This window comes from Calonectris borealis, chromosome 3 (genome assembly GCF_964195595.1).
Source record: "Calonectris borealis chromosome 3, bCalBor7.hap1.2, whole genome shotgun sequence".
NCBI lineage: Eukaryota > Metazoa > Chordata > Aves > Procellariiformes > Procellariidae > Calonectris > Calonectris borealis.
In genome coordinates, this window is record NC_134314.1 from 895493 (window position 1) to 917236 (window position 21744).

At 44.8% G+C, this 21744-nt stretch overlaps 1 protein-coding gene and 1 long non-coding RNA gene across 6 annotated transcripts in view; one reads left to right on the top strand and one right to left on the bottom strand.

Annotated features, from left to right (window-relative positions):
- The first annotated feature begins 574 nt into the window (after nucleotides 1-574).
- On the top strand, nucleotides 575-7260 carry LOC142079998 (uncharacterized). The gene is made up of 4 exons (XR_012672834.1): nucleotides 575-722; nucleotides 1147-1234; nucleotides 1399-1456; nucleotides 3769-7260. It is a non-coding gene; the product is annotated as an uncharacterized LOC142079998 (long non-coding RNA).
- ASXL2 (ASXL transcriptional regulator 2) overlaps nucleotides 6519-21744 on the bottom strand; it is a 125451-nt gene continuing 110225 nt past the window's right edge. For all 5 annotated transcript variants that reach the window (XM_075144730.1, XM_075144728.1, XM_075144733.1 and 2 more), the window contains 3 exons: nucleotides 19699-20416; nucleotides 10667-17507; nucleotides 6519-10581 (listed from right to left, as the gene is read on the bottom strand). In XM_075144730.1, the coding sequence (XP_075000831.1) occupies nucleotides 15099-17507; nucleotides 19699-20416 (3127 nt within the window). In that variant the 3' untranslated portion in view covers nucleotides 6519-10581; nucleotides 10667-15098. The remainder of the gene's footprint in view (nucleotides 10582-10666; nucleotides 17508-19698; nucleotides 20417-21744) is intronic.

Below are 21744 nucleotides of genomic sequence, written 5' to 3' on the forward strand. Positions count from 1 at the left end.
GTGATGGGAGAGGGCTAAACCAAATTTGGCAGAGGTGAGGAAGAAATGAAAACAGAAAAAAGCGTTGGAGTTGGTTAAGCTTTGTATGCAGAAAGGTTGAAGGATTTGCAATGTCAGTAATAATAGAAGTTGCATAGCAATGTAAATAGCTTGCTTTTTCCATTATTCTGAAGTAAAAAGAAGTATTTTCCACAGGCTATATTTGACTTCTGTGTGGTTTTTCATAGCAGTACAAGAGTATTAAGGCTTCTGTCTAAAAGAACCACAAAGAAACAAGACAAGGGGGGCAGTAGGAGCTGCCCAGTACAACACTCTCAGTAATCCGCAGCGCAATCGCAACTAATGCTGAGGCAGCAAACTCCAACCAGAGTCATTTCAAGGTCAAATGTTTTCTCAAAGATAAATTGTGCAAAATATGGAAAAAATTGCGGGGGGAAGGGGGGAAGAGACGGTGGCACAATCTTTTATGTCCTTCCGCTTTTACAACTTTCTAAACGAAGTGGCAAAACGTGGCAAAATTTGCTTAAAATTCATTTGCAGCTTCTCATGTCTTGAAACAGAGATAAGATGTTTCAGAAGATAACCAGTGAATTTAAGATCTTCAGCAGATAGTTGGTTTCGGTTCAGTAATTGAAAATTGCCGTTCTGTTAAACTTGTGAAATCGATGGTGAAGAAAGATGTTGGTAAGGGGTGACTCAAAAGCGGCACATTCCACCACTGGGTGAGCTGGACCCTTTTATTTATATGACATCTCCAAATGTGACATAGTGCACAAAGTTTATTTAATGATTAGAAACATAGAGCTGGAAAGAATCTCTTGGATCATCAAGAACAGCTTCGTATTGTCACTAGCAATATGTCTATAATTCACTTCATAAATTTATAAGGTTTAAAAACTGTTGGATTTTCCACCTGCCCATCTATTGGAAGATTTTCCAAAAATCCTACTTTTGTGCAGATGGAAGCCATTTTCTAACTTTCATTCAAATTTATTCACTATTCAGAGCACTCCAATCCTATGTCAGTGTTTCTTTAGTTCCAGTAATTTTTTTAATCTCTTTTTGGGTTTTGTTTGTTTGTTTGTTTATGAAGAGCAATAGGATCTATCTTAATTTTGTTTGATTTCTCTCTATTCCCTTGGTTAGACTAAAAAGCTTTCATGGACCCTGTTGCACTATGAATTCACTGTTCTTGGTTGTGCCTGATCAGGGCTGTGCACTGCACTCTGCGCAGGTATGCTTAAATATACTAGTACTAGTTACATTTACTTATTTATAGCTATTTATGTCAAAAATTCTGGAAATTAAACTTACTGGTGGCTAATTTCTAGCTCATTCTGTAGGCGTTTATAGCCTCTGCAGGTAAGAAGCTCTAAATCATTTTTCTGTCATCCACAGATTTGACAGTGGAGAATTTAATTCTTCTTCCAGATGGCTTAAACCAACCTTTTCTCAGGTTTGTTTTTCTTTGTTCTCTATTTTAAAATAGATATACCACCCAGAACACTATAAACCTGTATAGCATCCTGGCTTGCCAGTTTGCTGGTATGTGCCAAATCAGTGGCTTTTTTTGACTGAACGTGGTGATTACGGTGTAATTATGAGCTCTTAAGCATCAGTGAGGGGTTAAGCGCTCTTACAAGACAGAAAACACCGACCTCATCCCCTAGGACTGTATGATCACAGGCTATGCCAAGTCCAGCCGACTATTTGGATGCCTGACTGACCGTGGCTTATTAAAACGCCCAGTGATTATATGGTTTTGCCTATTCAGCTTACTCGGGTCCTCATTTCTTACATACTTCTGAGGTGGTAACTGCCTGCCAACTGATTATGTCTCCTTCCATTAACTTTTCTTGTCATCAAGCATCCATACTTTGAAATGTTTTCCTCAACCTGGGCTCATCTATTTGACATTCTTTTGTGGCGTTGGTGTGAAATAGTTTAAACTTTCTGAATTCCTTTCATAATTCTTATTTAATTTCTCCAGATGAAAGGTGAATTTCCTGTTTGAACACTGGCTCACTTTTAATTTTATGCTGTATCCCATTAGAAATTATGGGTGATTACCAGGTCTAAGTAAAGAAAAGGGCACTTTTTTTTAAAAAAAATTAAAAAAAAAATCTCTACACTGTTTGTGTAGGTCCCAGTCTACCTCATAGTCTGTATTCCTTTGTTAGATTCCTGAATAATATGGAAGATAAACCAAGACTGTTTGGTCTGGTGCTCCTAGTAGATGTTTTATGAAGCACAAAACAGAACTTGTCTGTTCTGTCAGTTCCTCATTCTCTATAGTTTTCCATTTCTTCGTTCTTCCATTTTTCTCTTCTTACTTCTTCCTTCATGTAGGAGTTAGGAGTTAATTCTTTGTTAAATCCTAAACACGCATTTTCGCTGTTGATGACTTTCCGTGTTCTATATTTTACTGATACCTTGATTTTAATTAATTTCTAATTGTATAGCATGTTTTTGCTCCGTATCTTTCACCATTACAGTGTACACATTTATACATTTATGAATTCTTTTGATGCCCATGCCTTCAGCCTCAGTGTCATATTTGTCTTTTCACTTTTCCTGGTATTATCTGCAAACTGGTGGTGACTCTTGTGACTTCTTCTATAGGGTTTGTAACACATCATATAAGACTGGTCTGCCCTTTGTAACGCTGTAATCTTCACATCTTTCTTTTTCCTCTCATTTCTGGTATCATTCCTAATTTTGAGCTATTAGCTGATTATCTTCCACAGCCAGGCTGCTACATTTGCCCTTCCTCATTTTTCCTTTTTTTCTCAAGTAGCAACAAAGGCGCATTGTGAATCTCCCTCAGGAGTCAAGTGCCTGTGCTGTTGTTTGTACGTGATCTCTTGGCAGGCAGCACCAGCTGAAGAAGTGTTCAGAGTCAGAAGGCTCCGAGTTTAAATTCTTACGTCAACTTTCCTCAACTTTTACATGAAGTTATGCTCTAGAAGGTTGTAGAGAGAACATAGTTCAGTTCCAAAACAAGTATAACTAAAAAGGTGAGGTTGAGAATGTCCTGATTGAGAAACTGGAATAATGTTTTTGCTATCCTTCTATTTTTATTTACATAATCCTTTCAGAATTTTAAATTCTGACTGTAAAATTTTGCACTTTAGCAGCTATCTTAACTACCAAAGAAGTTATAGCCCCTGTATATATGTACCTCCAGCTGTTGGCTTAGCAACCAGTATCTGTCGTTATGCAGTTAACTGCGTGCCACAAGCTGCTCTCCCATCTCACAGGTCTTCCCGGTTAGCAGCCAACGTGGAAACGGAGATGAAGTAGAAGCTGAGCTCAGGAGAGAGAAACAATCAATCTCCTCTTTTGTTCCTCTTCTGTGGGACAAGATAACTACCTTGCTTGAGCCATAAGTGTGCTCCTTGCTATTTAGAAAGAGATTCTGCAGGTTTTCTTTCCCTTTCAAGTTTTTTTATTGCAATTCGGCAGAGAAGAAAACAAGCCAGATAATGATTGTAAAATTGAAGCAGATTCTGTTAAAACACAGGTGAAATGTCTAAGTTTAATAGGACATCCTTTGTATGGCTCCCTCCCAGGGCACAGAACTTATCACAGCTGACTCCTCATCGCTGAGAAGGTGTTTGGAGAGCTAAAAGAAAACGGTCTTAGAATATAAGTACTCTGCGGTTATAACCAGCTAGGAGCAATAGCAGGGAGGTTTTCAGTGCATCAGGGCATTCCACTGCACGATAACAGGAGTCTGCCTTTCTAAGCATTCGTTCTGCATTGCAGAGAGAACAATGGCAGAGCCTCGCAGCACCGTTAGGTGGACCTTGGAAGACTGCACCTTCCCCGTATAAGATGGAGAAACTGAGACAGCATTGTAAAGTAAGGAACGTTTACTTCCATGTCTTTCCGTAGTGGGAACAGAAGCGGGAAGAACTGAACTCTTCACTTCGTATCTTTGTATTTCTTGTACCTTATTCTCTGGTCTTTTTTGTCATGTTTCTAATTTCCAGGGATAACTTTTTTTTTCCTGGCCCATAATTCCTGCTTTTTCACTAGACTCTCATTGCGTTGTCCAGTCGCCACTAACTGGCTAAAGCTTATCATCCCATTGGGATTTAAGGACAGTGGGAGTTTGCTTCAGTGCATAATAACCCTCACTTTTATGCCTGGTGCGATGAAACGGTTGGCTGCTAACATAGACTTATGCATACACGTAGCGGGGGAAGCCCTGACTGCCTGTTAGGTGCTGGCACCAGCTCAGTCCCCCCAGGATGGGGAGTACTTAATGCAACAAGGAATTGCAGGGAAGTTGCATTATCTGTCCACGAGGAACGGATGTTGTTGCCAGAAACGAAAAATAGTCGTCTGTGTCCTGGTTGGGGAGCACCGATCCTTCGAGGGACAATACAACAAGAGCTTTTGACTGCGCAGTGCTTCAGAAACACTGCATTTCAGCAACGAATGAGGTGTGTAGGAACCCTTAAGATGAGGAATAGAGCATGAGTGCATGGGAGACGTTACTGACATTTACAACACGACTGGTGGGACTGAGAGGGAACAGTAGTAACGTGATATAACAACCTTTAACGAATAGAACAAAATAGATGAAAAAGCAGTGCCAAGGACATGACATCACTTTTAACACAGACATGACAATGAAAGGAATAATTTAAATTACTCATAAAAATTACTGAGCTCTAAAATGAAGTGTTTTATTCAAGAACATTATCTAGACATTCCTGTTGACATCTGAAACAAAAATTAAGTCTTATTTAGGAGAAGAGGACAGTCAAGGGCTTCCTAAACATTAAGCCCAACGCTTTAATAGAGACATACCATCCCTGTAACTCCACCTGTTCTCTTCTGGTTTACATTTTGTCAAGTAGCAACTTTCTTCTCATTTCTAAACAAAGTTTATCCACAGCTAATGCATACCCATTTGTTCCTGTACCAGTGTTGAATAGCTGGTTTTCCCCCTTAAGGTTTATCCTGGTGATAGATAGCAGTTTACCTTTTGTTTTTTAACTTAAATTTTTGGGCTCCTTACCATGTCAGAGCCTCTCCCTTCCTGATTGTTTAGAAGTTCCTTCAGGGCACTTATTCCAGTTTGAATTAGTTCGTCTTGCCTGCAGGTGAGTGGAACCACACAGAGTATCTTGTGCAATTCACACGGCTTCCATCGCTACTGGCAGTGCACGGACCGGACTTTCAGAATTGCTTTTCCTTCCCATGGCTAAATCAGACTGACAGCTTATAATCATGGGCTATGATTAATTAATATATCCAGGGCCTTCTCATCCTCCTTCCAGTTACTGTATACGCACTCCTAGAGCAGAAGCTTGTGTTATTTGTCCCTAAATGCCTTGTGACACCAGTGGGTACGGCTCTTTCTTGAGTTACCGTTTTCCAGTTTTGACTGCATGCGCATATATCCCGCGTTTGTGTCATCAGTTAATTTTGCTGGGATAGTCTCAACTTTTGGTTCCAGTATCACTGATGAAAAATCTTTAAAAGATGCATGTCCAGACTGATCCTACGGAATTTCAGTAGACTTCTCCATCCAAACTGATTTCCCACTTTTAGGACTACCTGTTAAGCCCCTTTAAACCAGTTTTTTTTATACTTTATATTTACTTGATTTATCCTCATCTTCTCAAGCTTTATTACCGATTTCCCACATAACAGTATCTTATATAATTTTTATTACTGAAGATATACCGTATTTTATCGAGGAGAAACAATGTATCAACACAATACGGTGAATTAGTCTGCACATACCTTTGGCAGGATTGTGTTGCTTTCTATCCCATTTATTAGCATGTCTTCAATTAGTCTTTACATCAAAACTTCCAGAGCCTTGCATATGAATGTTGTAATTTTCTCTTATTCTTAAATACAGATAGAACTGTGCTGCACAGGTTACCGAGTTCTCTTGATAAACAACAAAAAGCGTTACCCGAACTACAGCGTTTTCTGCCAGCTCTTTCAAAAACCTGTCACCCGGCTGCAGCGGTACGTATACCACCACCCTCAGCGAGCACAGAGGAGGAGTATTACTTGTGTTTTGTTTGATCTTTAATCACTCTCTTTTCTCCTTTTCCCCTTTTTGATGGTCTTTCGCTATATGAGGTGGTAGAATCAGGGGGCTTTTTTGCTAGCAATCGCAAACTCAAGCTCAGCTGGACTTCTTGCATTCGCTCTTTGCTCTGCAGGACACAAATTTTTTTACAGATCTTTCCTTCTCCATTTTTTGTTCACTCTTTACACTCTTGATGTGATTATTCACACTAGTAGGTTTACAGCCCCTTCACAGTACCTTTCCACGCTTGAAATAGAGATTGTTGATACTTATATACAGTGAAAAGAAATCCCAGGCTTCCTACACATTCCCAGGCGCCTCAGTCCTGCTGATTTTACTTAAGTTGTTAAGTGCATTCCAAGTTTACCTGTCAGAAATCGAGAAAGTTGGTTACAGATCTATTTCTCTGAATCCCTCCATTTAAGAGAAATCAAGTTGCAATCACTTGATACAGGTTTCTTTCTGTTCCCAAATCTACAGTGCAATGCCCCTGAAGTGTTTCAGGACCTTAAGAAGTGAGGCTTGAGGGAACTGCAGAGTCTTTATTAAGGCTTAGTATTAAACCAAAGTTTTCCCCTTGAAATGTGTTGAAAAAATTTTACAGATGTCCACAGCTTATAAAGCCAGAAAAATGTAGTTCACTGTCATTTATCAGGGTCCCCTGAAAGACCAGAGGTAATCATTGAAAAATCAACATTAGCAGTACTAACGACCATAAAATCATATGCTTTTTATTTAACATAAAATGAAACATTAAGATAAAATACACATTTGTCCATGTGCTGCAGAACTACTGTATTTTACATTCATTTATAAAGCAGGTAGTTTTACATGACAAAAATAAGTGAGAGGAAGAGGAACAGAATCCGCAATAAGACATAAGCCGCAGGGCAGGCTTTTGCTTGTCAAAGTGCTATCTCCTAAGGGCACACAGATCGTCAAGTGACAGGTTAGAAATGGGCTGGTTTTAGCACTCCTCAGATCCCTCTTAATGCTGGTGAGAAGCTAAGGTGGAATCTTATACAGCAAAATGAGTGAAAACTTGTTGACAAAACAACCTTTGCCAAAATGCATAGCTGCAGCACGACGGATGGCGTTTGTCCCTGATGTATTGCTCCTTTGCTGGAACTGGCCCCTGCTGTTTTTAAAGGCCTAGAAGTTCCCTCACTGAACTACAGTTGCTTTTTTCCCATTCGGATCTACATTTCTTATTTAAATTTGACTTTGCAAACGGACTGAGAAGGTACGGGCTTGCAATCGCACAGAGATTTGTGGCAACGGGAGGCGCTGTAAATCCAGCGAAGTCAGCGGTTTGTGAGTGTCTGCTTGGGACACCTCTAGACGCCAGACAAAAAACCTGCTCCCGGAACCGCTGTCCCCTCAGAGGGGGACGCCGCAGCTACAGGCGGGCTAGGGGACGCCTGTCCCGCCGCAGCTACAGGCGGGCTAGGGGCACGGCACAGACGGTGCAGCTGGAATCGTCTCAGCTGGGGAGCAGTCCCGTAGGGAGCTGCAGCAGCTGCAGCGCGTTCTCTCCAGGCCTGCGTGGCCTGCTGGTGCACATTCCTGGCGTTGGCCCTGGGACTGGGCCGTGAGGACCCTGGAGGCCTGGCCTCCAAAAGGTGAACTCTTGGCCTGCTTTTCCAATAGAAAATCGGTAACGCAGCATCTGAGAAATCTCAACTGAAAGGTAAGGAGACCAATTGGTTTTAAGTTTTAAATCGGAAGAGGAAGGAATGGGAGATGCAGCAGTAGCAGGGGGATAAGGAATGTTTTTTTAAAAAGTGCAACAGATCAAAACACATTGCTATTATATATTTTGTCTAACCCATATATCTTAAATAGGAAAACAAATGTAAAAGCTGTAATTCCGTCTCAGGTCTGTGGTAACTTTGCAAGGTGTAACGTCACCAGAAGACTGAGATGAAGCTGGTCTTACTATGTACACGTAGCTAAAATGTAGCTGTGTGTACCTATGTATACACGCACACACACCTGCATAGTCCCCCCCATAGACTCTACGTATATACACACACCCAAACAGCGGGACTTTCTTATAGTGCAACTGTGTATAGAGTGAAAGCCCCACTCAATGTGTCGATAGCAAGTTTTGACAAAGTATTGGGTGCCATGTTTTGTTTTTTCAAGAGATTCCAATAATAATTGTAGCAGTATAAAAATATCAGTTGCCTGCCTTTTCAGGTTTTGAATTTGTACTTTTAAAACTTGACTTGTTAATGTTTCTTTTCCCAGTTCAGCTTCCTTCTCTGTAAGTCCCAGCAACAGAGAATTGCTGTAAACACCTCCCATTTATATGCAGGATTCCTGCAATTGCTCGCTAGAGTAAGTGGAATAGCGTAAATGTCGTTTGAGGTTCATCTAAGCCGAAATGGGCACCATAGAAAGGGGATGAGGCAAGTGCACTGTGCCTCCTGCCTCGTGGAGCCACTTCACCTTTCCCTCAGTAGCGTTTCTTGTTCTCTCTCTACATACGCAGAACCGGGGCCAGCAATTACAGGGGCTGCAGATCTCCTGGTCTTTCAGAACCGGGTGTATTTGCTGTTTACTCTGATAAGTAGTTCCATGAAGCAGTACCAGGAGGCAGGGGAAGCGGCTGCAGCACTGCGCATCTCGGCTTAACCCTGAACACGCCCTGACCTCCTGATCTGCACCCCTTTGCTGTCTGAGCCGCGCTGCAGCTGCTCTTTGCATGTGTGTATGGGATAATTGCTGCTCAAGAGGAGCATCTCCAGGATCCCATTCCTGATGGGAGTTCACTCCATTTCTAATAGCTGCAAAGATGTATCATCCCCTATAGCGAGATTTTCACCAAAATTCCTACAAAGGAAAAAAAAAATCTGCTTTGATAGTGTTTCCTTGACATCGCTGGACTTTTGGTATATCCTTTGAATTTCCCGAAGGCACCATAAGATGCTCACACAAGAAATCAAGCTATTTATTAAAATTTCAGTGGCACAGCAAAACCCAGTAGCTTCTGATTTTGTTTTGGTTGAGTAGCTTCTGTACCAGGATGTCTCTTTGGCTATAAAGGTAGCATTGCTTGTATAAAAGATCCACCTCAACTTCTTGTCTTCTCACCATAGGTTATTCTGGGTGGTTATGAGGCAAAATGAACAAATATTAACGGAAACACAAACAGGACACAGGACTGAAAAATGTTCTGAATGCTCTACCTAAAACTGCCAAACTCTTCCAAAATTCATTTGCTCCTGAACTTCTGGTTCCTCTGCTACCCTGTAGTTGCTAACAGCAGCTACTGCAGTGGTGCAGGACTCGCATCCTCTCTCCCTCTTTTCTTCTTTTCCTTTTTTTTTAAACATTATTACATGCTCAAATCCAACCAGCTCAAATACTTTTTAATACATTGAAAATGTAAAATAAAGAATATATGAAGTACATACAGTGTATATATACATATTTCAAATACTTAAAATTCTTATGTAAAATATGATTTTTCTATATTATTTGTGTAAAAATACATTTTAAAATGGTGTCAACTTGATTTTTCTGTACATACCCTCTATTCCAATTTAAGTCCCTTTTAAAAAGGCAAAAGACAGACAAAGGTTTAGTATCTTCTAAACTGTGTTTACAGGCCTGTTGTCAAAACAAGAAAAGCATGTGGTAAACAGTATTGGATTTCTTCTTTTTAAGAATTCCCATTTTTATTGCATTAATGGAAAAAACTGAACCTTTTCAGTCCTCCTGCTAGTAAAACTATTCTTGGCCTTGCTGAGAAACTGCATACTCCCAATACCCTGTTTATCTAGTTCATAAATCATCCTTTGTCAATTTTTTTTTTTACAGATACTAAAATATATATTACTTAAAATATATTACTGTAAGCTCTTAAAATTGATCTTCAGTTATATCAAATGTATAGCATTAAAAAAAACAACCTAGGTAACAGAAAATTCTGGGTATCATCATCCTAGCAAACGCTCCAGCTGTTCTCCCTGCGAGACGCCGGTGGCAGCAGACCCGAGGTCGGCAGGACCTCGCCCGCCGGGACAGCGCTGCACACGGCAGCTTGGCTGAGCGTGCTCCTCCGCGCTGCTGGGTGCCAGAAGCAGCAATACCCTGGGAATGGTCTTCTCCCCCACCGCAGCAGTTCGTCCACGCTAATCGCCAGTGGCAATGCAGCGTGCCCACGCCACCCTTTCCCTCCTACTGCCGCTGCAGCGTCTTCAGCCGTGGGGTTCTGCAAGTTCAGACCAGCGCCGGCCCGGCGGGCAGAGCTGAGCACCCTCCTCCGCTAGCACCGAAACCCGCGGAGCCGCTGAGGCCAAGCCAGGCGTTAACGGCCAGGGTGGCTTTCAAACAACTGAGCCTAAGCAAAACCCCCAAGAAAACCAAAAAAGCTTCCCCAGGGCTTCAAGCGCCCGGCTGAGACACTTCAGTGAAGAAAGCTGCTGGCCCCCAGGCACTTCCCTGGAGAAAACCCCAGCCCATTTCCTTTCTCCAAGCCGCGGTGCTTTCAGATGAGGCAGCGCAGCCTGCCGCCAGGCTACGGCCTCCAGGCTTCGGCCGCCAGGCTACGGCCTCCAGGCTACGGCCGCCAGGCTACGGCCGCCAGGCTACGGCCGCCAGGCTACGGCCTCTCCTGGCCCGCAGCGCTGAAGTGACCACCTCTGGAGAAGGTGGGAGGACGCCTGGGCAGGGCTGGTGCTCGCCCTTCTGGTGGCCCCCCATGTTCCAGTGGGCTCAGCGAACTGTCAGACCGAGCCTCCCCGGAGGAGAGGAGCCGAGTCCCGCTCCAACTGGAGCGCTCCCGCGCGTGCGCGCCGGGTGGGAGCCGGCCCCAGGACGGCCTTCGCTGCCTCTGCAGCAGCCTGAACGACACCCGTCCGAAGTAACCGCCTGAGGGTACCTCCTGCCTGCTCATGACTTGACCAGGAACTTGCTGCCCCACCAGCTATGTCTTACTACCATAAAAAAGATACAACTCCGCTGACCAGCGTTAACTGTTAAGCGTCTTGGTCTTTCCTTTTGATTTAAGAAGGGACATTAAAATTTCACACAAAATTCCTGCCCTGTACTACCAATCTCTCTCAAAACCTGAACTCCTCTGTGGAGCTGGGTTCGCTCCTCCATTGCAACAACTTGTACGTGGGGGTTTTTGCGTTGGAAAGTTAAACTCCGTTGATCAGTCTGTGATCTGGTTCTTATGCTGCAGGACTTGGATGTGGCCCAAAGGGAAAATTTGAGTATCTTTTCCTACTCAAGTTGCTTTTACTGCCACAAACATAGTTTGACATTAGGCTTTGAAAACATTTTTTCTGAGATTTTTTTTATGATAGCATTGACTATAGTGCTATGCATTTAATAGCCAGGGAACCAAAGTCTAATGTTCTAAACTATGTCACGACATCCCTTTTATTTGTAAATCCAGCATGAAAGCAGGTTTATTACCTTGCTGGAAGGATCGGTAGGAAGGTCAGATGATGCAAAGAGAGGAGACTGCCGGGAGAGCCTCAGCAGTAAGGCAGCAGCAGGCTGATCCCACATAGGGAACACTCCTATATAGGCTGCAGGATTTCGCCCGTCTAAAATACATTATTCAATAACCAGCACTGTAAAACATGCAAAGCTTTCAAGGTTTTATGCCGACCTGTACTTATAGTGATTATTACACCAAGCCCCATTATCTCTAATGATTTCCCAACTACTTAATGCCCTCTTGCAAACCTGTGGAGATCGTTCCATCAAGTTGCACCTAGTAGCTCATAGCGTATGTTAAAATCAAAGACATGCAGTTAAAAGAATTTATTTTCTTAAAAAGGAATAGAATAAAAGTAGCCCAAGAAAAGTGCTGATCTGTTAAAGTATAACTAAGGCACTGAACAGAGTTGTAAACTTCCAAGTCATCACGCAAGATGCCTACGCTGTCCAACACGAGCCTGGAGCCACAGAGATCCTTGTGGTCACCATACGTCCCAACTTGGTCAACCTCGGCTCGGCTCCCCCCTGCTGGGACAGCGACGGCCAAGCAGGCGTGTCTCCTGCAGGACTACTCGGGAAACGGCAGCTTCTTCCGTTCCCAAAGCAGAGGTGTAAGCGGCACAGAAAACCGAACCCACGCACGACAGAGGACGCTTGTAAAATGCGAAGGGAAGAACAGACTGGAACCACAGTCGGGGTCAGTGGCTGTTTCAGGAAACGGAACAGCCTTTCCAAGCACCAGCGGCAGCACGCTGAAGAGCCTGTGGGCGCTCAGAGCAAGCCAGCAGATCACAGCCTGCTGCTCCCTCATCATCTCCTTCCCCCTCTTAAGCAGCCTCGTCAGCCTAGAAAAATTACACCGATCGAAGTCAAGGTGTGAACGGAATTGATCCAATTATGCCAGCAAAACCTCTTTGCTCTTATCTGAGGCAAGAATGACTTTTTAAGTTTAGTTTGTATCTAGCAACAATCTCTAAATTGGATGATACGGGGGGATCTGTCTCAGACGGGGATGAAGGTGTGTGTCTGAGGATTACACTGCTGTAACTTCTTTCATGTCTAGACAAGGCTTGAGTTAATACGGAACGGACGGACCCCGCTCTCGGTACTCGCCTCCCCAGGGCACGCAGCTTGAAACCATTTTACACGGCGTCCCGAGATTTAGAAAAATGGCAGAAATTCTTCTTGCAGAACAAGAGAGGGAAGCAGGCAGCGATGGGCCACTGCCCGAATCGGTGCTGACGTACAAGTCAACCCCGGGAACGAGACTATCCCTGCTGCAGCGTCTGGGGATGCAACGGGAGAAGCCAACCCATGTTTGCTGGTCGGCACGCATGCAGCTGGCAGCGGGAACCTGCACGCGCCGGGGGGTGTTTCCTGGGCTACAGCATCCGCCAACGCGTGCTGCAGTACGCCCATGAGAGTAAGTTTTGTGCAATTGTTTTGAGATTTCAGTTTTAGATTATAAAAATGGACTTTAGTACTTAAATCCTCTTCACCGCTGGATGTCTAAGCAGTGATGCATAATTAGAAAGCAGGCGTCACTGCTCCCCAGTAAATTTAAGATGAGCGAAACGGAGACCAAGATACGCTGCAGCTCTTGCTAACTCACGCACGCTAATCCTGCTTTGGAGGATGCCATGCTCTGCTGGACAGGGAAGGAAACGTTTCTGTTACGACGTGATTAAGTCTGCAACTCTCTTTTTTTTATCATTACCAAAGAAATCACCGCCCGCTCCTTGGAAAAAGACACTGTCTCACAGGCAATTATTTCTGATCTTTCCCAACAGCATGCCAGGTTCCTTGGCGCGGGAGAGGGGAGAGGGGAAAGCAGTAGTATAGTCAATGGAGAGAAGAAGGAAAGGCTGAGGACCCCAGCTCACAAAACAGCTGTCCCGCCTATTTTGTTAATATTGCTTCATCTTAAAAAGGCCTTTGGATTAAAAGTGAATTCAGTGCTTTTCCATCAAAAAGATACATAGATCTGTCACCTGACCAAGACGCAGTATGGCCCCCCACCCGCCCCGAACAGCGACAACATGGGACGTGATTAGTGAACCTGATGTTCTTTGTTTTGGAAGAGAAATAACATACAGATCCTGGATGCGATGCGGACATATTGCAATACATCAAAATGCAGATTGGCATGTGCTTCATTAGCCAGCCTGTCGTCAATTCGTGCTGAGAACAGAGTACCATTTTGTAACTGCTTTGATTTCGATTAATCAAAGTGAATGAATTCGTCAACACCAAAAGTGAGGATGAGCATCACTAGCTGTGTCCCACGATCAGGTACGAGGGGTGCGGTGCAGCCCCCTTCCCCAGCCCCCGCACCCCTGCCAGTCCTCCCCAGCCCCAGCGCAGCCCCGGACCTCAACTGAGCAAAATCCAAGCTGAGTCAAGCCTGATTTGGTATTCTAAAACAGAAAGAGACACCCACAGCGGGCTAACGGTGAGGCCCAACAAGACACTTGTTTTCCTTTCCCTACACGTAGCTAAATATAAAATCTTCTATAGAAATTAGAGACATCTGACTATGGTGGAGGTTTGAATGAGCGCAGTAAGCTTCCTAGAAAACAGCAGGACCGAGGGTGACACTTAGCGCACGCCACTTGCATCATGTGCCGTAACAGCCGATGGTTGTAACTGCGGGATGGCGCTTTCCAGCTCACTCGAAATGCCTCATAAAAAAGCAGGTTTCTGCCGAGTCCTGACAGTCCAGAAATGAAATGCAGTTCAGCACATATTTGTGATCTCTGCTTTAAATGGTTCCTGGGATTACCGATAATCACGGTCACTGAGTTGTTTTAGTGATTTAAATTCTTGGATCCTATGGTTAGTACAGTTGCCTTTTTCAGTATTTACCAGTAGCAAATCGACACTACCTTCCTTAAAACAAGGTTACTGCAACTGGCTCCTTGAAGAGGAGAGGATATGCAAATCAAAACCACCAGCCAATATTGCACAACCCAGTATGCCTTCTGGAAACTGCCAGGTCACGAGTGAAAGGCAATTGCTTGAAAGGCTGGTACAACGTTAATGCCTTCCAATTCTGAAAAATTTGAACTGAATTTACAGCAACAAAGCGAGCCCGTTCAGGGTTCCTGCTTCGCTGCTCTGTGATCAGTCAGTACAAACGTTTAGTTTCTTGATTATCCAGTTCTTCTCTTTGTCCAGAGAAGACCAACAGGCTAAGGTTTTGCCCCAGGGGTTCGTTCCCCCACCTAGAGCAGAGCTCAGCAAACATGCTGGATAGCAGGCTGGGGTTAATGAAACTGCAGTACAAGTCAAACACTATCTCCTAAAAGACTGAAAAAATATTTTTAAACAAAATAATGTGACATATTTACATAATTCCTTAAGTGCAAACTCTTGTCACAATTCACGTAGTTGAGCTCAATTTAGACTCACTGTACAAGAAGGTGCTCTTTCTTTAATGAAAGAAGAACTCTACTCTGTATTCCTGATTCAGCAACGTGTCTCTTGTGCAAGGCATTTCCTGTTTCTTCCCAATGTACTTCCAAAAGCAAAACCAAACCCAAGCCATCCTCTTCCCCGCTTCCCGTCCCGGTTACCGCACGACGAGGCAGGAGACACAGAGCTTAGAGGGGCCAATGCAATCATCATGGCAGAAGGCACCGCAGCCCTTGCACATGATCATGGCTTTCAACCTGCAGTAACATTTGGAAGGGGAATCCTCCATGCTGTTGTCTTCAGCGAAGGCTTGAACGGGGATGGTCTGACTGTGGTTGCCAGAGTTCATAGCTGGGCTGGTGGGAATGGTGGTTACAGTCACGGAAAAGGACATGACGTTCCCCATGCTACTAGACAACTGATTGCATTCGGACAGCCCAGTCATAAGAGACCCTTGGTTCACGTCCGGGGAGGTGGAGACGTTTATTGTGCCGCTGTAACTGGGCCCAATGAGCTGTGCTGCAGCATTTCCAGATAGCTTTGGAGGGCGCGAAGGAGAAAGCAACAGAGGCTGCTGCTGCGCAGAGTCCGAGGACGGCACAGAAGTATTGAAAAGCTCCGGATTGCTGTGCATTTTCCCCCTCATTGCATGTGCCATTTGCTCTTGAGCGGCTTGAATAAAATCTCGTGCTAATGTAGTTCCGTCAAACGCCTGAACATTCTCCTTGTTGACTGCTGCTTGCTGAGATGCGGCTGCTTCTGTCTTTACACCCTTTTTAGAAAGGGTGCTGTAATCCGAAGAATTTACGCTATGTGATACCTGTTCTTTTTCACACTGACCAGAAACCTGGGCAGCCTGGGGCTCCTCTTTTACACTGATATGTTCACGTTCATCACCAGTACTCTCATCATCCGCATCGCCTTCATCACTGCTGCTGCCGTGGCCAGCCACCTCCTCACATTCCCCAAATTCTGTTTTTGGAGCATCAGCAGGACTGTTCAGACACAAGCGGTTTTCAGGGTTCAAGGAGAAGCCTCTCCTCAAACTCTCTGAACCACGACCATAGGTGGAAATGTTGAGCAGATAATGACCAGACATAGCAGGCTTGGATGTCCTTCTGCCCATGAAACCCAGCATAAATCTCTGGCTGGTGGAGCTGTTTTCTAACTGGAAACCTGAGTGAGTGAGGTTCAGTTGTGAAGGCTGAAGGACTGGCAACAAATTCTGCCTCTGGACCCTCTTGATAAGAGTCTGAAGGATCTGCTCTTGGGTTGTTTTGCTGAGCGCCTCGTGGCACTGGTGCTGGTCAAGACTGGGGTCCTTTCCCGAGGGGAGCGGAAAGGTCCTTGGAATGTGAGGCAGAGGCCTGTTCTGGCAAAAGATCTTCCCAAGCTGTTGTGTGGGTAAACTCGATTGTCTTTCACCACCCTCGGCTCCAGTGCCGGTCCCTGCTCCACTTGTAGCACTGGATGCTGCCGCCGCCCCTTTTTCTTCATGAGGAGCTAATGGGACAGTTTTCATCTCTGCTTTGGTGAGGGGCTTCGGCAGGATTTGCTCCAGAGGGACATTCTTGCCTTGAAGAAGTTGGGTGACCAAAGGGTTGTTAGCAGGAATACTGGAGCTTGGTTTTGGGAGGGCCCCGCTTGAGCTTGAACTTGGGTGAGTTTTAAGGCTGGGTGCTACTGATGAAGAGTTAGAGGGTGGGACGGATGTGACCACACCTCCCGCCTGCGCTTCTGAGCTCGTGGATGTTAGCGAAGACATCAGAGGGGAAGGAGATTTGCTTTTAGGAACACCTAAGCTGGTCCCTCCTAAGGCCGCAGGTGCTACCCTCGTTACATTTGTGGTGGTATCTGCTGCGGACACGGCGACGCAGGCTGTTCCATCCCTGACAGCTGGTGCCCCACAGCCCTGGCTTGGACCTGCCGGAGCAGAAGGTGCTTTCTCTTGTTTGTCACTGCTACCGGCATACGGGGAGCCTGAAACCTGATTTACAGTCATACCGGGTGGGCTCTGTTTTATTCTGTTGATTTTCTCTAACGGCGATACCGCGGAGGAGGAGGAGCTGGTGCCTGTATTGCTGGCTGGGGTTCTGGACTGCGGTGTGGAAGTTTGCTGTAGTTGTGCTCTAGCAGGGTTGTGAGGTGGTGCCTGGTCCGTGGCCTGGGTCTCCATTTGGGTACGGGTCCCTGGACAAGGGGGAAGAAACCTTCTCGAACTTCCCCCGCTTCCAGTTCCTGCCAGTTCCAGTGCATTTCCTCGAATTCCAGTTCCGTTGGCGCCGCCCGTTGCTGCGTTACTCTTCTCTCCGCCGCCGCCCGCTGGGCCCCCACCACCGCCCGGCCCCGGCCCTGGGACAGCCCCCCCCGTCGAGGCGGCAGCAGCAGCGGCGGCGGCGGCGGCGGCCGCTGCCCTCTGAGCCTTGGCTTGCTGGGCCTTGGCCTTGATGTCTGCCAAAGTTCTGGCCCCTGTTCTTCCCGGACTGGTAAGTGAGATGGGGAAACGTGCCCTGGGAGAGACCTGGCCCGCAGGAAATGGCATGGGGGAGATTCTGGAAACGGGGATCTGAAACAGAGGAGAAGAAAAGCACAGCTGAGATACGGGGAACATTTAACACACATATTTAAGAATGTTAGCGTTCACAGTTGCAGTCTTAGAGAAATAGTTGCCGTTTTGGAGAAATCCCGTATCTCCCTCACTTGAGATAAATAACAAAAGACGCGTATGATCTTTTGATGGCACACTGGTTTCAAGTCTATTACAGTCTTAGTGACTCAGACTGGAAGCTTGACCCTTGCAGTTGCAGGCTAGTACAGCGTACACCATTACTCAAAAGCCTATCAAGCTCCCTCAGAAAAAACTGTAAGGTTCTCCCAGAGCTCAACACCTATCATCCCTTATTCTAAGTTTCATACTTAATTTATATGTAATTCGTATCATTTTAAAGGTTTGTGTCAACATTCTGCTTGATTTTGCATTGCTCTTCTACCCCTGCGTATTTACACTTGTCTCCTCAGTGTCTTTATACAAAGTAATAATCATCTCTCTACTGCATCTGTAGATAAAATGCCAATATTTTAGTTCTTTCTTCTACAACAGGTTCTCCACTCCCCTCATCGTTCCAGTTTACTTTCTGTAAGTTTGTTCCTTCTAGAATGTAAGTGATGAGAACAGTGCACTAATGATAGTGCTCGTCTGTCTCGGTTGCAAAGATTTAAGCGAGTATATTTTAAGGTTACATTTGTTTTCATGTATCTGCAATACCTCGCTGCCTCCCACTCATCTTCTGATTAACCAGTTGACCCCTTCTTTCTTTGTTGAGGAATGGCATGTCTTCTACCTTACATGGAAAAAATATTTTCAGTCGCCCTCAAATTCACTCTATTATTAAATTAAATCCCATGTTTATTACACTGGAAGGTCAACCATTTTTCTGTATGATATTTCAAATCTCTTTCATTGACAGTTTTCCCCCAATTTTCTGTCACTAACAGATTTTATTAATGCTTTTGTACCTTTGTGCCATACTTATTAACATAGTGTGAATAATGAACCGGTTTTAAAATTTTGCGGTCATATGCTTCCTAGTGTAAAAGAATCTTAATAGGAGGGCAGAATTCTTAGGACATACAGAAATGCAGTAATTAAGCAGTTTTCCATTTACAACTTCTGCCTAAGGCCCCAAACCAGGGAGCTGAACTTCAACCAGAGCAAATTCTGGTAGAAAAAGCACAGGCCCTTCTACAGAAACCAAACTTTTCTATTCATACAGTCACACATGACTGTAAAAAATTTTTCTGTGCTGGTTCATCCATTTACTACCTACTGTTGAGCACAACATCACTGAAGAAAGAATCAGTGTTATCCGTGCACGTGCAATCTTGTCATCATTTTCTGAAAGCGTACCAGCGGTCGGAACGGGGAGTGTTTATTACTTACCAAGAGGGTGTTTGCTGGCAGTGTAGCAGTAGGTGTGTGGTCCTATCACCTGGATCTCAAGTGCAAGAGAACTGCGTTGTCCAGGCCAGAGTCTGGAACCTTTCTTTCATGCTTCCTTTCCACCTGCCCTGTCCTAGTGGTGATTTATTGCCTGTTTCCTTTCCTATGTGGGTTCTCACTAAGACTCAGCAGCTAAAGGGCTTTTGGAACCAAGATGTTCCCAAAAATAGTCTGTCCCTGCTACCTACTCTGGCACTACACTGCATTCAGCTGGTATAAATGAGAACTGCATTATTTCTGGATGGTCTTTTTGTAAGCACAGGTAAATAATTTAGTTTCTGGACTTGATACCATAGAGGAAGCTGCTGATAACATTCTTTCTGACCTGTTAATGTTCTGCTGGGGATACTCACACGCCTGTAAAGTTCTGTGCACTCCTGGGCTACAACTTGCTTTGTGATTAGAGTCTCGCAGCTCCTCCACAGCTCTCCCCAGTTTCCACTGTGAGCTACAGTACTCCCTGTTATACTCCAGCCTGGGCTTTCACACAATTGTTCGAGCTTCTGCCCCAGAGATCTTTTAACAGATACATGTGTACGAGAGATACCTAACTGGTTACCTTGATTAGCCAGCCAGCAGATTCCCTTTAGCAAACAGCTGAGCTTTTACATTTTTGGATCAAATATTTCCATCACTAAAATATGCAGGTAACATAATTTACACACATGACTAGAACTGACAGAGCATTTCTGCGAGAGCACCAGCTGAACTGACCCATGTAAGGCCGCTCTGTGCATCTGTCTTCGTTTCTCTTTACCTTGAGTGGGGGTACCCGTGGCACCGGGGTCCCCGCTGCAGGAAAGGACTGTGGCTGGGTCCGAAATGCCTGGTGGTGCTGACAGTTCTCCATGATGCGTGGCTTTTTTTCAGGAGTGGTTAGAGCTTCTTCGCGACTCTCCGACTTCCTCTTATGGGCTTCAACACTGACTTCCATTTCTTCATTTACTGGGGACTTCTTTTCTGGTGTTTCTGGAGTCATCACCGGACTTTTCACGTTTGCTACTACTTCACCTGCCTCGGGGCTCTTTGGTTTACTCGGGGCCAAAACGGAGGTACTGACAGTCTCTTTCACTAGCACTTCCTTTGATGCAGCGTGCTTTCTCTCTTCTTCTGGCTTTTGACTAGCAGCAGTTTGTGGTTTCTCTTGAATGGATTCTCCTTGGACTCTCTCTTTGGTAGGGAGAGAATGGTCGCTAGGTTTCACTGCACACCCGTCCGGGGAAACCGAGGCCCCTGCAGGTCTGGCTGGTTTCGGCTGCGTGTCCTCTCTTCTTTCCTCTCCTCCTTTTTTCATCGCTGGTGCTTCCTGGACTGCTTGTGCTTTAGACTCTAACGGAGAAGCAATCTCCTCTTTGAGTGGTGCCAGAGAGGCTGGCGTGCATTTTGGCTGTTCAGCTGCTGGATTTTCAGTCTCTGGCTCGGCAGCGCTGGTGTTTGCTGTCAGTCTCTTGGACTCTTCAGGACTTAGTCCGGAACTATCAACAAAAACAGAATCTCTATTTTGTAAAACATTCTTGCAAAAAGCATACTATCCTTACGAAAACTGAGAGAGGATTCTCTACATAACACACCCTAAATAAATATGTCTCACACACCTAATTCTATGCAACGATCTTTGAAAGCCTTCCACACCGTTAGTACTTCCACATGAAACAGAACTTGATAGCAAAGTTTAAAGCCAACTAAATTAAATACATGGAACACAGGTTGGATCTAGTCCTCTATCCAGATACCAATTTTCCAGGCTGCAAATCAAATGAATTTGGCCAACAGTAAATACTCCCTTTATTAGCCACCACAGGCATATCTCTGCAGCACGCGAACAACCCCACACAGCTTTCATCTGACTTAAGCTCATATGGTGACCTCTGCGGCAGGGGACACTGAAAAGCGTCCCACCATTTTTTCCAGAGGAACACGGCTATTCCCAGAACCACTGACGTACCCTCAGCTTAGAACCGACATTGCTGCCTTTCTCCATCATCAAAAAGCTGGAAGTATTTCCCTGTATTATTCATCCATCTTTATTTGTGAAAGAAATGAACAAGCTGGGGATCTAATTCCCAGAGTGACATCTGATTGAGGACTAACTTCATCCATCCCTCTCAACGAAATATCACATTTGGTTTTTTTGCCCAAACAGGAACCTATAAAGTCGATGAAGCCAGCCTGACGAATCTATGGGATTGATTTCTACCAGACAAGTTCTTAGGAGCTAAAGGGAACTGAAGTCCTGCTATTGTGCATGTCACCTCCACACTGTCCCGCTGTCCCCTGTCCCCCTAAAGCTTCAAGAATATGGCCATCACCTTTTATCTTCCAGCACAGAGCTCCACCCGTGTTTACATCCTGGTTTTCAACACTGAGAGAACTGGCTGAGTTAGCCGAGCACAGCTCTTTGCTAATGCCGCTAGATCGCTTGCGTTCTCAACCTGCTCTGTTCCTTTACTTAGGACGGCAGCCTGCCATATGTACACGCACACACACCAGCCTCCTACTCACCCGCGAAACCCCAAACTATCAGACCACGGAATGATAAGAATAGGGCTTGCAATAATCCAAGAGCTCTAGAGGGTTAAAACATCATAGATGAATGGGAGGAGAACTGGCTGACAGTCCAAGGAAACATAAAAGCTAACTGTCAAGATGCAGGATAAGAAATTCCTTATTAGTTATTTATATGCGTCTGTTCATTTTCAAGCTTCTTAGTATAGTTATTTGCACAGAAACCTGAAATCCTCTTCATAGCTCAAAAGGATGGGAAAATCTTGAAGCAAAAAGAAACACAGCATAAAAGACTCGC